We start from the raw sequence: 16,557 nt of genomic DNA on the forward strand, positions 1-16,557 counted from the left end.
TGATAACTAAGCCTGGCACATGCATACTTTGATTCTAAGCTACAGCTTAGCCCTTGCTAACCTCACAAAAGGGACAGGTGATCACTCCAGAAACAAAACCAAGGGTTTTTCTTTGAGATCTTATTGAGTAATTATTAACAAACAGTCACTGTACTTTGGAGGTTGGCTGGTCGTGAGAGAGGGAGATAAGCGAATTGAAGAAATTTTGTAAACAAATCTATTCATATTTTTTTTTCTAAAAATAGATCCTTTTAAGTTTTTTTTATAAAAATCGATCTATTTTGTCTTAATCCCGTTTCTAAATAGTCAGATTACCAACCCTGACTATTTAGTGCATAAAATGTTAGGGTTTAGGATTATAATTGGAGATTTACAACCTCCTAAATAGTCGGGGTTGGCAACCCGACTATTTAGGAACCGAATTAAGATAAAATGTGTCTATTTTTGTAAATAAAACTCAAGAGGTCTATTTTTAGAAAAAAAAATATGAATGGGTTTATTTAGAAAATTTCTTTCTAAGCGGAATAGTTATAGATAGAAAGAGATTAAGGGAGAAAATTGACCTCCTTTTCTAGAGTTATTCTCTTTTTAGTATGGTGGATAGGCGAAGATCTGGGTCAGGTTCTCACAGTAAGTACTATTAATTTGCTATTATGGGTAATTTTAATTTTCTTTGTTTTGATTGCTTTAATGGGTATTGTTTATTTAGATTTTTGTTAGACGTGTTTTTGTCTAAATAGCTATTGATTCCGTTCTCGAGCTGGGTTTTGGGTTTCTGAAGCTCGTTAGATTGATGGGTTTACTATTAATTTGCTATAAGGATTTTTTTGGGGACTCTTTATTGCAAGGGTTTTTTTTAGATAATTTTCCAACTTCACTGTGTTAGTAAACCCATTAAAGTTATTTTCAATTGTTCTATATGATTGATATTTTGATTCGCCGAATTGATGAGAATATTAATATCAGATGTGTTTAGTTGGAAATAAGTGTTCTGAGCCTGTTGAATTCTGAATTAAGCTGGAGGACACATTACTTCTGTTAATATTGTTGATATAGTCCAGATTCTGGCTCTAGAGACGTTTCTTGTGCTGTTCACTGCTCATTTGGCTTCATCGCATGAGTTTCGCTTTGCTTAATTTTACTAATTTCAGTTCACTGCTAAAATTTTTCTGTTCTTCTTATTCCGTTTCTTCAGACAGCTACATTTTTCTGTAATTTCATGGACTCATTCATTTCAACCGTTGCAACAAAATATATAGATTAGGTGCTTCTTGGATCATATATGCTGTTTTCCTTTTCACTGCAGAAATTTCATTGGAGATTAATTAAGAGAGAGGACAAGGATGAGGAACAAGCACCGGAAACCATCAGCTTACTGTTCGAATGCAGGAAGCAAATACTCTCTTAGTTTGCTTACTTTTATTATCTGGGGCTTTGTAGGATGCGTCCTTATGATCCATTTCTACCACATTATACACCATAATGACCAGGAGGAGACTGAAGTGAAATTGAGCAATCACATGGTTACCCGAGAGTTAGAAGAGGTTGAAGAAGAGAACTTTCAAATCCCACCTCCTAGAGGAAAGAGATCTCCACGTGCTGTTTTAAGACGAGGGCCTCGAAAGCCACCGACTGCAATTGATGAATTCTTAGATGAAGCTTCTGATATGAGGCCTTTCTTTTTCCCTGGTAGGAGGAATGCTGTAGACCCGAGAAAGGGAGGGAATTATAGCATGCATTTTTATCCGGCCAGGATCTGGTTAGACACTGACGGGAATCCTATTCAAGCTCATGGCGGAGGAATTCTGTTTGATGAAAAATCCGAGACCTATTACTGGTACGGAGAGAATAAAGATGGAGAAACTTATCATGCTCACAAGAAAGGAGCTGCCCGGGTGAGTGGAAATTTTTATTTTGCTTTATTGCACTATCATGTTTTAACTAGCTTTCTTATTTTACACATGCCTTAGTAATACATACTCAAGAAAATTTGTGGGTTTTCTTGAATTCTTCACACAACACAAAGTATGAGAAAACATCATCAAGTTTCACAAAAGAAATTTGCACTGTTATAAATAGCGGTAAATAGCCCCGCAATAGCGGCGCTAATAGCGTTAGCGGTCCCTTCCCGCGACGCTATCACCCGCTACGCTATCACCCGCTACGCTATCACACAATAACGGTGACATATTGCGGAATATGTTTGTTCACAAAAGCGGCTAATAGTGTGTCATAACGGTAAATAGTGAGCGATTGTATTCGAAATTTGCTTTTTGACTGCTATTTAAATACGGTTTGAGGCTTATTTTTTAAAATTAAATTCAACTCTTGACCATTGCATTCCACCGTCTCCTGTGATTTTTAGCATACTCCCGTCAGCTCTCATATCCTCTGACACCTATCTTGATACTTCCTCTCACCTTCTTCACCGTGAGCTCCTCTTAGGGCAGTCCTGTCACCGCTAAGCTCTTCTTCTCGAAGACGACGATTTTTTGACTCATCCAGTCATTTTCGGTATTACGTGATGGTTACATGTCTATTTCGTGTTTATGATCTCTTTAAATCATCCAATATGTACTTTTAGATTTTTTTTTAGATTTTTCTTTGATTTTTTTAGTATTTATACATATCTAAATTAGACCGCTATTTGACTTTGCGTTTTTTACCGCTATTTTGCCGCAATAGCCCGAAATAGTCTTAGCGATGCCTCACCGCTACGCGACGCTATCCGCTATCGATAACCTTAGAAATTTGTGACTTGTTGCCTAGAATATAAAAACCTTTGATTTTGACATGGTATGAAGTTTCTCCATATCTCCTATTTACAATGCCTGTTTTCTCTCTTCCTAAAAGAAGATCTGATCCTGTCAACTTCTGTTTCATATTATCCTTTGTAGATGTAATAAACTACTTTGTGGCCTGAATATGATACAGCAGCCTGAGCACAACTTAAGCTCTAAATCAGGACATTGTCTAGTTCTACCCTGAATATTCTAAGCATGCCGAGCTCCACCAGTAGATTATTCCTTGTCACATGTCTGTATAGATAATATAGAAGGCACATTGTAAAAAGTACCCAGACGGCTGCCCAGGTCCAGCTAGTTTTTTTTTGTTGTCATAACCATAAAAATGTTTGCTTTTGGTGTAGCACGGCATTTCTCTATGTTTAAGCGCACTTAATGCAGTTTGTAGTATGCATCAGATAAATTTATTGTCAACATACAAAGAAGAGCTCCACCAGTAGATTATTCCCGGTCACATGTCTGCATAGATAATATAGAAGGCACTTTGTAAAAAGCAGCCGGGTGGCTGCCCAGGTCCACCTACTTTATTTTTGTCAAAACCATAAAAATGCTTGCTTTTGGTGTAGCATGCCATTTCTCTATGTCTAAAGCCTATTTAATGCAGTCTATATTATGCAGTAGATATATTTACTGCCAAATTATATGCTGCGTTAATCTTTTAGCTTGAGTTGTGTAGCTAACAGGGAATACAACAACTTATGGCCTTAGTCATGATCTCATGAATTCACTGACGCTTCAAGTCAATTTTAAACTCAATTGAGGAACCCAACATACCATTGTTTTAAATATCCCCGACATGACCCGATATATCCCCTGATATATCCTTTTACTGGGCTTGCTGTAACCGATATGGTCTTTAAATATCCTTTACCGCTTTTTGGCTATTTTGAGTGATAAATCCCTGATATGGCCGATATATTAGCCGATATGTGGACCAATATATCTTTTTATATAGGTTGTTGCAAAATAATATACCGTGTTTGGAATTTTTGGGCGAGATATCAAGATTTCCCCATTATATCAAATGACATTTTCCCTAAAAAAAGTAGATCTAATGTTGCAACGTTGCTTTGCACTTTTATTTGTTTTAGAAGATTGATTAGTGATCCTAAACATATATTATTCATATTTTGTATGCTTAAATTTCATTACATATGTTGAGATTACATTTTAATGCATTATACTATGTATGCAAACATTCATTATGGCATTCCGATATTTACCACATATCCCCGATATTTCCCCGATATCCGCAATCCGATATGAATTTTGGCCATCCGATATTTCCCCGATATCCAATATTTAAAACCTTGCAACATACAAAGGGGAGATCTCAACCATCAAAAATCTGATAGACAAACTACTGAATGAAAATTTTTTGAAATTTCTTAGCTGCTGACAAGTGTTCCTTGTAGCCTACCGAAATTTGTAGTGGAAACCTTAGTATTGTTGTTGTCTTTATCTGAATGAGCTACTAACCTAGTTTGGAGATTGAACTTGTAGCCATGCCCTATCTCGTGGATAGTTTGTCCAAAAGGTTACCTGAGCTTGGACTTGTTCTTAGGTGAACCTACAATTCTGCTGAATAATATATAGTAGTTACTAACTTTTCCCTTGCGTTAGTTAGAAAAAAAGGATCAGTCAAATTAAAAAAAGGATCAGTCAAATTTGGTACTTTCATATTCTGGTCTTTCTTTCCTTTTTCAAATTTGGATGTTGGGCTTATATCAATTCTAAGAGATGAATACAATTGATCTTCATTATGTGAAACATAGAAGATTTTGTAATTTTCATTTACTTCATATTTACTAGGTGGTGCTAATTAAAAAATTAATTGCCTTCCCTTCTGTTGCATTCTTTCTTAATCCTGTTGGTTACTTGAACAAATTGTATGAACTAATTTGTGGTTTTGTCAATACTCTTGAGATTGCTTAACTAGGTCTATGACAGGGTCTTGTCCACAATTTTCTTCATTATGAATTTAACACCAACCAGGTAAGCGATTGTAAACTGACTTGAAAATTTCTTGGAGCCTTCTCAATATGGACTTGTGTTTTGTTAACTGTGCTGATTTGATAGGGAAAAACTGACCTTAAAAAATGGACTTGATAGGCAAAAGAGATCATAATTTCCTAATAATAGAACATGTTGCGGACTAATTACTGCAAAGTGTCAAGTGTCATTAGTTGCTTCTAGAAATTGTTTACTGCGCATTAGTCTACAAGATTTTATTAGGCTATGGGAATTTTGCAGGCTGGCTCCTAGGCTGTATGAGTTTAATTTCATGATCAAGAAGGTAACTTCCTACTGCCAGCTAGTTACTAGGATTTAAGGCTGGCACATGTGCTTAATTTCACAGCTAGCAATAAAGATCTTGTTTAGAGGATTGAAGTCAGATTTGATTGTCATGTTTTTTTGTTCAAATATTTTGTGGTACCTTCTGCTTCATAGCTATTATCTAGTTGACTGCTTTGTCGTCACTGTCAAGTTTGTGCTGGGAACTATAAAGTCATCTTTGACAATAGGGTAGCATACAACCTTTGCAGTACTATACCAACTGGAACAAGTTTTCGTACATTATTAGTTTGGATGTAGGTTGCATCATATGTATAAATCTTCTTATGTATAAACACGTGTATTTGTTTAAGATGCAGACACTAATATGTGCAAAGAAATTGCAGAGTTTCTCATCAGGAACTTAACTAGGCCCCAAGATGTGAAGCTTGATGAACTGGTTGATAGACTTCAAATCCAATTTGATTCAAAAGAGCAAACCCTAAATGAAATCTTTTTAAACTCAATTTTAAATATACCTAACATACCATTGTTTTAAATATCCCCGACATGACCCGATATATCCCCTGATATATCCTTTTACTGGGCTTGCTGTAACCGATATGGTCTTTAAATATCCTTTACCGCTTTTTGGCTATTTTGAGTGATAAATCCCTGATATGGCCGATATATTAGCCGATATGTGGACCAATATATCTTTTTATATAGTTTGTTGCAAAATAATATACCGTGTTTGGAATTTTTGGGCGAGATATCAAGATTTCCCCATTATATCAAATGACATTTTTCCCTAAAAAAAGTAGATCTAATGTTGCAACGTTGCTTTGCACTTTTATTTGTTTTAGAAGGTTGATTAGTGATCCTAAACATATATTATTCATATTTTGTATGCTTAAATTTCATTACATATGTTGAGATTACATTTTAATGCATTATACTATGTATGCAAACATTCATTATGGCATTCCGATATTTACCACATATCCCTGATATTTCCCCGATATCCGCAATCCGATATGAATTTTGGTCATCCGATATTTCCCCGATATCCGATATTTAAAACCTTGGTACTTTCATATTCTGGTCTTTCTTTCCTTTTTCAAATTTGGATGTTGGGCTTATATCAATTCTAAGAGATGAATACAATTGATCTTCATTATGTGAAACATAGAAGATTTTGTAATTTTCATTTACTTCATATTTACTAGGTGGTGCTAATTAAAAAATTAATTGCCTTCCCTTCTGTTGCATTCTTTCTTAATCCTGTTGGTTACTTGAACAAATTGTATGAACTAATTTGTGGTTTTGTCAATACTCTTGAGATTGCTTAACTAGGTCTATGACAGGGTCTTGTCCACAATTTTCTTCATTATGAATTTAACACCAACCAGGTAAGCGATTGTAAACTGACTTGAAAATTTCTTGGAGCCTTCTCAATATGGACTTGTGTTTTGTTAACTGTGCTGATTTGATAGGGAAAAACTGACCTTAAAAAATGGACTTGATAGGCAAAAGAGATCATAATTTCCTAATAATAGAACATGTTGCGGACTAATTACTGCAAAGTGTCAAGTGTCATTAGTTGCTTCTAGAAATTGTTTACTGCGCATTAGTCTACAAGATTTTATTAGGCTATGGGAATTTTGCAGGCTGGCTCCTAGGCTGTATGAGTTTAATTTCATGATCAAGAAGGTAACTTCCTACTGCCAGCTAGTTACTAGGATTTAAGGCTGGCACATGTGCTTAATTTCACAGCTAGCAATAAAGATCTTGTTTAGAGGATTGAAGTCAGATTTGATTGTCATGTTTTTTTGTTCAAATATTTTGTGGTACCTTCTGCTTCATAGCTATTATCTAGTTGACTGCTTTGTCGTCACTGTCAAGTTTGTGCTGGGAACTATAAAGTCATCTTTGACAATAGGGTAGCATACAACCTTTGCAGTACTATACCAACTGGAACAAGTTTTCGTACATTATTAGTTTGGATGTAGGTTGCATCATATGTATAAATCTTCTTATGTATAAACACGTGTATTTGTTTAAGATGCAGACACTAATATGTGCAAAGAAATTGCAGAGTTTCTCATCAGGAACTTAACTAGGCCCCAAGATGTGAAGCTTGATGAACTGGTTGATAGACTTCAAATCCAATTTGATTCAAAAGAGCAAACCCTAAATGAAATCTTTTTTCCACCATACATGCACTTATCTTCGTGTTTAGTATGATACTTGTTATGATGAAAGAGTGACTTAATCCTAGAGAGCAAGAGCCAATGTTTATTTGTTAGTCGAAGCCTTGTCAGAAGTAACCAATTTCAACTTTCCTTTTGCATCCATAAAAACGGAAGCAAACTTTGCCAGTCAATTTTAGAGCAGTAATCTGAAGTCACAAACTTACAAATATCTTTGGTCTCAAACATGGAAACAGACAGTAGAGTCTCAGACATAGAGGTAGGAGAGCGTCTTAGACTGGAAGAGGAATGGTAGGGCCTCATATATCGAGCGCTAATTTGGTCTTAGACATGATTCCGTGCTATTATAAAAACTGACTTAATTGCATAGGGTGTCACGCCCCCAGGATCCAGCTATTGTTTGGCCCTAGGGTTGCGGGACACAGTGCAGTCAGTCATCAATTTCTAGCTATCAATTTCAGAGCAGTATTTCAATTTTCAAACTATTCCAAAATAACACATATATCAAATGTAATACTTTCTTCTACAATTCATAGAGTTACTACTATTCTAAAGTTTATACATAGTGTGGTTGCACCAACCACATATATCTATACTTCAAAATACATCTAGAACCTTTTAACTCACACACACACACGTATATATATACATATACATACATACATACTAACAAGTACGTACTCTCAATACAAGCCACAAGCCAAAAGTGTAGGCTTTACCTTATAGCCTCATCCAGCAAAAAACTCCACTTCTAAAAGCTTGATTCATCCGATAGGTACAAATCTATCTTTGATTCTTCTTTGAAAAACATTTATGATGAATGAGAAGAGTACGATGACTCAAGCAACCAATCTACATTCTAAGCTCTAGTCTCACACAAAAAAACACTGATACATTTAAAATTCGGCACAAAATAATTGGAATTCAAAAAAACGAATAAAATCATACTAAATCAAATAAAATCAAACTTCTCAACTTCAATACAGTTTCAGCTTATAATCAAAACATAGCAGTTGAAAATTGAAATCTCATTCTCCATAAGCTTCTTATTATTTAACGATTACTCTTACTATCTAAGCCAATGGTCTAGAAATCCTTGATGATGTTACCCAACAGGGCCAGAAACAGAACAATAATAATCCAGATATTCCCATGAATTTAGTAATGTCAATGGACTTCCCAATTAAAACTGTTTTGAATGTCTACAAAGGGTCCAGACAAAACCAGACAAGACCCCCTTGAACGTCTGTAAGGTGTCCAGACAGATGCCCCTCCGAATGTCTCCAGACAAATATTCCCCGTGGCTAGAGTTTATAATTACATTTATATCCTCAATAATGATCTCAATATGTATCTTTTGCATCAGACGAGCAATATAATTTTTCTTTTGAAACAAAATTATAATTCTTTATTTTAATGTAGCTTTAAATGATTCAACGCTAAATATTTCATGAAACTTCAATAGAAGTCTGGTGTTCAACTTCTATAAGTTTAAATCTAAATGTATAAGAAAACCCATAGAAAACAAAAATAAACTTAGGTGATGTTTGTAGCTCAATTTTGCTAAACATTAAGTTCAGCTATAGTTGCAATTCTAAATTATCACCAATAAAATAGTTTGAGTAATCACCCTAACTGTAGCATGGTCCAATCTTTATTTTCCTACATCAGTAACTAAATAATTGTTTTCATAAATGAGTAGGTACAAAACCAAAGTTCAGCTACTAGCCATAGCAGTATAAAATAGCATATAATATATCTTAAACTGTTTCTCATGATTTAGTTAAATAAATTTTAAAGATAATATTTCATAGATGATAGCTAATTGGTATCTCTGTTCTTAATTAACAATGTAATATTATTAAATAAAAATATCTAATTAATCTCTGTATCCTTTATTTCTCTCTGACATAGGTATCTATATATTGCATATAAATTACTGTGACATTCATGTTGATTTTCCATCAAGGTAAAATACTCTTCTTATTTTCCTCTTTAAACAGTTGCACTTTTAAAGGTAACTAATTCGTAATGGCATAGATTCATATGTCAATGAACAACAACTAGATATGAACTAGAAATTAGAAAAGAGATGAACTACTTTCTATTCTTGCCCTTTTATTGTTTTTCTCCTGAATATGAATCCACACCAGAGCCTCACTCAACCTCCTCTAGGCTAATGACTGCCACTCTTATGTGTGAGTGGGATCTCAAGAATATGTAGTGCATTCTATCAACTATGGCGGTTTCCCTAAACGTGTAGCTAAGTGCTCTTCTGTAAAGCCACATTAGATAGTAGCTGTTGGGTTTTGATTGGCTAAACATAAGATTGAATGTTAATTATACTAGAGGGGACTTACAAAGGAAGCCTTGAGTCTACGGTCTAGCTTTTTGATTGGATCACCAAAAGATAGTACTTATCTACCATGTATCATGCTCTGTACAAATTTTATCTTATTGAGATAACTCTCTTCCTCCTTTACCCATTTTCGCGTCTTAATATTTTTTTTCTCTCCAGGAGTCTAAATATAGTAGATTGGCTAAAAGCATGATGTACTAAAATATCTCATATACTATATATAGATGTTCAAGACATCACAAACAAATAAATGTAGCATCTCTACATTGAATTTCATCCAAATATATTAATTCCTTACGAATAAAAGTAATCCTCGCTCTATTCCAAATACTAGATTATAATGTTTAATTAGTAGATGTATCACATAGGGGGTAGCCGACTTTTATTTATAATAAAGCAAATAAATTACAAATGCATAATCTTCCTTTAACAGATCAGAAAATGTTTTCTAATTTTAAAATATACTACTTACTCTAATAATATTAACTAATAACCCTACACTTTATTGCATTGTTTAAAAAAGCAGAAGTTCAAGGCAAAACATAGAATCCTTTTATGGAGTGAGGCGTAAGTTTTAAGGTGTAGTCGTAGGCCTCATAAATTACTTCTGTTTAAATTTTAAAATTTATAAATATTACAAGTATAAAAATATCTAGGTATAATAATTACAAATAGATACATTAAGGTCTTGGACAGTAACTATGAGTGATATTTGCTAACTATAGACAAATTGTATAATAATTACAAATAGATACATTAAGGTCTTGGACAGTTACTATGAGTGATATTTGCTAACTATAGACAAATTGTTTTAAACTAAGCTACACATATAGAAATAACTTGTTTATAGTCAAATAAAGTATGGGCAAACTATATTGATGAAACGTTGCTAAAAGTTATAGTTTCTTATTAAAAGAAAGAAGCTGAACTGCTATAGCAATTCAAGAGTCCAAATAAATATGAACAAGGAAATATGCACAACTCACAAAATTGAAAATATCGAATTCCAGAGACGAATATAAAACCCATCAAAACACAAAAAACAAGAAATCAACCTAAAATCAGAATAGTTAATAAACAGTTAACTTAATAGGAAGAAATGTTCACCCAAAGCACACAAAAGAAGCAAACCTAGAATATGATTAGAATTGACAATTGCTTTTGCTTTTTAATTTCAATAAAAAGAAATGGAAAAGTCCTTAAGATTTGGAAAAAGTAAATGAAGAGGTAGGAGCATTTTAGTTTTTGTAAAAAATCTTTACCTGCCCGTCTATTCTGTTTGATACATGCTATGTTACCCGGGTACTTTTATCATGAAGCTGTACTTATACCAGACAAATACCTGACACAATCCCGTACCTAAACTTGATGGATGGTCCTTTGAGATATGCATACATTTGTTCAGAGATGTACTTAACTATATGATTTATGTCTTAATTTAAACAATTGTCATACACTTCTTGGACATATATCATACAATTAACATAATTTTTGAAACTTGATACTCGTTAGCCATGGGTTGGGTTTGTTTTAGCCTATACCCAAGTTAAAAAACTTTGGTTTTATAGGGTCATTTAAGTGTCTAGTCCAATTTATAATAACATAATGAAAGAAACTTTAGAATGTGCTAAGAATTTCAATTCTAGTAACAAATGAATTGAAAAACAATAATGATTCTCATGTAAATTTTATATGTGTATGTGTGTGTAGCTGTATCCCCGTACCCCACATTTTACAAATTTGCCATGTCCCATACCCGCACCTGCATTGTAGCAGTACCGTACCTATGTCCATGCAACTTAGGATGCGTTGGATTACAAAAAAAGGAAGGGTGTCATGGGGTGTGAAGCACACACTTCAGTTATGCATCATGTGATGAGAATTAAGCTTCGAGGGACAAATCGTTTTTCTTTCACACTTCGAAGCCATTATCCCAAAATGCTTCGAAGCGAGCCTTGAAGTGACTTCAGAGAGCTTTTTCCAAACATTGCTTATTTCATAAGCCCTAAATTTACCCGAAGCAAGCTACTGTGTAACCTTCAATCGGATGTGAGGTACATATTCCAACAAGTTACACCTTATTTCCTTGCCAATCTATCCATACAATCTCTTTAATATCTTAGTCAGCCGAACGTGAGCCTGTAACTTTGTATACTTCTTTCATGAATTAGCAAGGCCAGCTAATATATCCCACCTATAAGTCTTTACACTTCCTTCACGGATCAGCAATGCGGGCTAAGTTTCAAGCATGTGTTCCTTCTGCATTGAAAATATGACTCAGATCACCTTATGAAGATAAACCAAGTTTTTTTATAGGTTCAATTACATATCAGCTTGATGGCCTAAGAACAATATCTGTCAGAGGTACGACACAAATCAGGATGTGCAACTAAATAGGCTTATTAATAGGCTTAGAATCCAATTTTACCAAGAGAGAAAACTCATAATGGAGTCTCAGATCAGTCTTAGTTAACCATAATGGAGTCTCAGATTAATCTTAATTAATCATAACAGTTACCTCCCTATTTGATGTGAGATTAATGTTTCACATTTTCTTTTAGCGAACTAATTAATTCACCCAAACCAAACTAATTTTCCATTTTAGCCAAATATGAGGCATACATTCAAAGTCTGTATTTTAATTTTCAATAGAAGTTCTATGTTCATCAGCATCCACCTTTTTCAATATGTTAGTTTTTTTTAATCATTTACTCAATTTGATTGTTTGACATTCTAGTTTTTTGGCAATGTCTCCAACTTTGCCTGAGATCACCATGTGCATCAGTTATGAATGCAGTTCTTCAGTAGCCAATTTTTTCTTCCCCTTTGCTCACATTTTTCAGAAAGAAACAAATGCTACTTCAGACCTTCAAGACTACTTGTTAAGGAAGTGTCCATCTTTGTTGAAAGAAATTAATCCAAAGCATATCTGCCTAGAACTGCGGGACCTTCAGAGTTAGTCCTTCAGCTGGCATCTTCTCCTTCATAAAAACTGTCTTCTTTTGTTCTTGCTGTATCAATATAATGTTCTACTTGACATGCCAATGACTAAAATTGATGAGGTCATTAACTTTGTGATGTCATACTTAACCATAATATCTTAACTTGTTAAAGTCCAACAAACAAATTAGCAAGCCCATCACGTTCTATTTATTTTCTGATTTGGGACTAAACTCGCACTTTAATAGCCAACAATATAATTTTTTTTAATAAATAAGTTCTAAATTGTTTCGATTCTAATGTTTCTCCTTGTATTTTTTGCTTTAGCAATTATCCTCTCTACTCTGATCAACTAATGTAATATCATTTGTAGACATGGCATAAGCCATGGATTTTCATCATAAATATTCTTTCTACACTTAACCATAGTTAGGATCTTAAGATTTGTAGGTTTTTTTTGGGTGAGAAAATTAAGCTTCGTAGTTAATGCAAAGATGTTTGGATTTAGTGCAAACCCTTGATATAATCTGCTCTTAGTAGAAAAATTTTATGTTTCTTCTCGGGCTGTTTTTGCAATGGTTAATACTCAATTGAAGCTATCTATTACCACATTGCCTGAAAGAGTTATTCATTAGACTAATTAAATCGTTCAACAGTCTTCATAGGCACCCTACCCAAATCTTTTCTAAATCTATGCAGATGGTATATCAGTCTAATCGTGTTCAGAGCTATTTATGGATTCTGCTATTCTAAATAGAATTCAGCTAACTGATATTGGCGCAAAATCTGCAGAAGTCTCTGCCTAAGTTTAGCAGTTAGCTTCCTTTGGTTTGGATATGCAGATATTGACAGATGCAGTACTTTGCTCCTAGAGAAATTGCGTGAAAGTTTTTCTTTTTCTTTGTAGCAAGTTGATTAGAATTAGCTTTTTCTGGATCGATATTTCCGTGGTTAATCATAGCTCCCAAGAAGTTCTATGCCTTGAGAAAGCTAATTGTGAAATAGGCGAATTTTTCTAGTTAGCCAAGCTTGAAGTTGGATCTACGCATTGTTATGCTATACTTGGAATCAAATTCTCTATTTACCTATACTGAACTGAATATCTTGTAGCAAGAACTCTTGTATTTGGTGTAGCACTACCAGATACAAATAAGACGTCACTTATTTGTTGTGGTTGGGAATGAGTTCAAACAGAAGTTTGTAATCCATTTTATGCATGTTGGGATAAATAGATAATCAAACCCAATCTAGAATTTCATTAGTCTTTTAATGATCTTGAATTCGTCAGTCATGAGTGTAGTCAGCCACTTTTTTGTGGTTGCATGGGTGTTTTATACCACATAGCACTTTCAAAAAAGTTTAGCAATGTCAGACTTCAGTCATAGACATTTCAAAGTGTTTGATCAAATCTAGAGTATCAGTTGCGGTTTACTAGACTAAATTGCATTGGGAGACAATCTTGATTGTTATTTCAAGTCTTTTGTAAGAGAGTTTATATCTAATATTTTTCTATTCTGGGTCTCGAAACCCTTGAATCCCGGCTACTTGTCCATCTCCACCATGGATGTCTCCTGCAATACTGCAATCAGTATCAAAGCTGCTTTCTTTTTCCTATCAAATTCCAGTCCCAGCTTTCGTATCCTTGAGCCAAGCTTCTGCATAGTCCCACCATAGTTGTTGAAAAAAAAGCAGGGGGCATGTCATGGGCCTGAACGTAAACGGGCTTTCGTTTTAGCCCTTTGGTGGCTTCCATTAAATAGTTGTTAACTCTCATCAGGCAAGCATGAACAGGAGGGAGCTGACACTCTTAAGCTACATGTTAGCAGCTCTGGTCCACAAGGTAGTAAAATAAGAATATGATAGAAGAGTAGTAATAACTATACACAAGAGTTATACTACTGTTGTATTGCTATGCATAAAAAAGTACGACCTTTTCTTGTAAATTGAAAAGAGAAATTATGGTTTTCTATGGACCCCACTTTTTCGTATCTAGTAGTACAAGAGTAGTACTACTCTTATAGTATAATTAGCATTTTCCAACAAAGATATTAGAGTCAAAAAAGAGTTGACTAATTAAGTACCTCCTTTTTCAGGCCAGCTTCATTCTTAAGCTAGAATACAATGATTGGTTGAAATATTTACATTTCCAAGAGCAGCCACGCAAACTTTTGTTATACCATGTAGAAATTGAGACAACTTTGTTTTAATATTTGGGCTGAAATGGGTGAGACAAATCCCACCCACCCATGGACTAAGCAAATGTCACTTTATAGTGAACGATCCTTTTGACAATTGTTCTCCCATGGACGTAAGCCTTGTGTTTAGCTGAACTACATAAATTTTCTTCTCATCCTAAGACTTCCTTTTGTTCTTATGGTTTGCCTTATTCATGAAAGCACTAGGGTTTTGGGCCTTCTATCCAAATAAGCTATATGATCCTACAAGAGTCTTGGTGGTTTTGATCTTGGTCTCAAGTTAATTCCATCTGTCCATACAATCATTCTCCTCCATCCTTCCTAAGACTTTGTGACATTTAGGAAATTCATTCATCTCTTGGTCCCATATATAAGCTTTGGCAAGCCAAGCCTGGGTAAATACCTAATCGCTCCATGTGGTCATTTATATAAATGAATACGTTGCACTTATATTTGCTAGTCTGGCAAAGTAAAGAATTGAGTGATATTAAGAAATTTATTCATCTCTGGTTATAGTATGCACGTTAAGGGTCAAAGTGAAACATATTATAACTTTGCAAATGTTAGTTTTATGGGTACAGAAATAAATGTACTCTCTAGAAAGTAGATGTTCGATAGACTAGAGAAAAAGTAGGTCTGAGACTCTCAGGTACAATCCGTAGCATGTATACTTAAGAAACTGACTGAAATAAATTTTCATTTTTCACTTTTTTCCAAATAATTCTACTAGAACTTCATTGATAGGACAGCTGTCTTAGATATTTAGTGTGCTTTCACATTCTGTTTTCTTAATAGCACAAAATTGTTAAAACAAGAAAACTTACAAAATGTTCTCAACATCAGGTTGACATAATTGGAGTAAGCTGCTACTCCTCGAAGGATCTATGGACTTGGAAGAACGAGGGCATTGTTCTACCCGGTGAAGAAACAAACATCACCCATGACCTTCACAAGTCCAACGTGCTCGAGAGACCTAAAGTACTCTACAACGATCTCACAGGCCAATACATCATGTGGATGCACATAGACGATGCCAACTATACCAAGGCATCTGTTGGCGTAGCCATCTCTAGTTCTCCCACAGGCCCCTTTCAATATCTCTACAGTAAACAACCCCATGGTTTCGAAAGCAGAGACATGACCATCTTCAAAGATGATGATGGAAAAGCCTACCTCATCTACTCCTCTGTAGACAACAGCGAGCTCCATGTGAGTCCATTGACTGATGATTATCTTGATGTCACAAGGGTCGTCAGAAGAATTCTTGTGGGTCAACATAGGGAAGCACCAACTCTCTTTAAGCATGAACGGACTTACTATATGATAACTTCTGGGTGTACTGGGTGGGCCCCAAATCAAGCACTCGCTCATGCTGCAGATAAAATCATGGGTCCATGGGAGACAATAGGGAATCCTTGTGTTGGAGGAAACAAGGTCTTTAGAATGACGACGTTCTTTGCTCAGAGTACATTTGTTCTTCCTCTGCCAGGGATTCCTGGCTTGTTTATTTTTATGGCGGATCGTTGGAATCCGCCGGAGCTTAGGGATTCGAGATATGTATGGCTTCCTCTTACAGTGGGTGGGTTGGCTGATGAGCCTTTGGAGTATAATTTTGGGTTTCCTTTGTGGTCTAGAGTGTCAATTTATTGGCATAAGAGGTGGAGGCTTCCTCAAGGGTGGAGAACATGGTAACATGGTAGTTATTGATATTGAAATTGTTTGTTGTGATAAAATTATTAGAGGGTTCAGTTTGTGTTCATAATGTGAATATG

At 34.9% G+C, this 16,557-nt stretch overlaps 1 protein-coding gene across 1 annotated transcript; it reads left to right on the forward strand.

Annotated features, from left to right (window-relative positions):
- LOC109834449 lies at positions 501–16,551 on the forward strand. The gene is made up of 3 exons (XM_020402470.1): positions 501–630; positions 1,307–1,895; positions 15,629–16,551. The coding sequence occupies exons 2-3, from the start codon at positions 1,344–1,346 to the stop codon at positions 16,475–16,477; spliced, it is 1,401 nt and encodes a 466-aa protein (XP_020258059.1). The 5' UTR covers positions 501–630; positions 1,307–1,343; the 3' UTR covers positions 16,478–16,551.

Source organism: Asparagus officinalis, chromosome 3 (genome assembly GCF_001876935.1).
Source record: "Asparagus officinalis chromosome 3, Aspof.V1, whole genome shotgun sequence".
NCBI classification, from domain to species: domain Eukaryota; kingdom Viridiplantae; phylum Streptophyta; class Magnoliopsida; order Asparagales; family Asparagaceae; genus Asparagus; species Asparagus officinalis.

Excerpts from the sequence above, each read along its gene's own strand:
- LOC109834449 (XM_020402470.1), top strand. The coding sequence starts at position 1,344 with ATGAGGAACAAGCACCGGAAACCATCAGCTTACTGTTCGAATGCAGGA. Across the intron at positions 1,896-15,628 it reads ACAAGAAAGGAGCTGCCCGG|GTTGACATAATTGGAGTAAG; the intron begins GTGAGTGGAAAT and ends TCTCAACATCAG.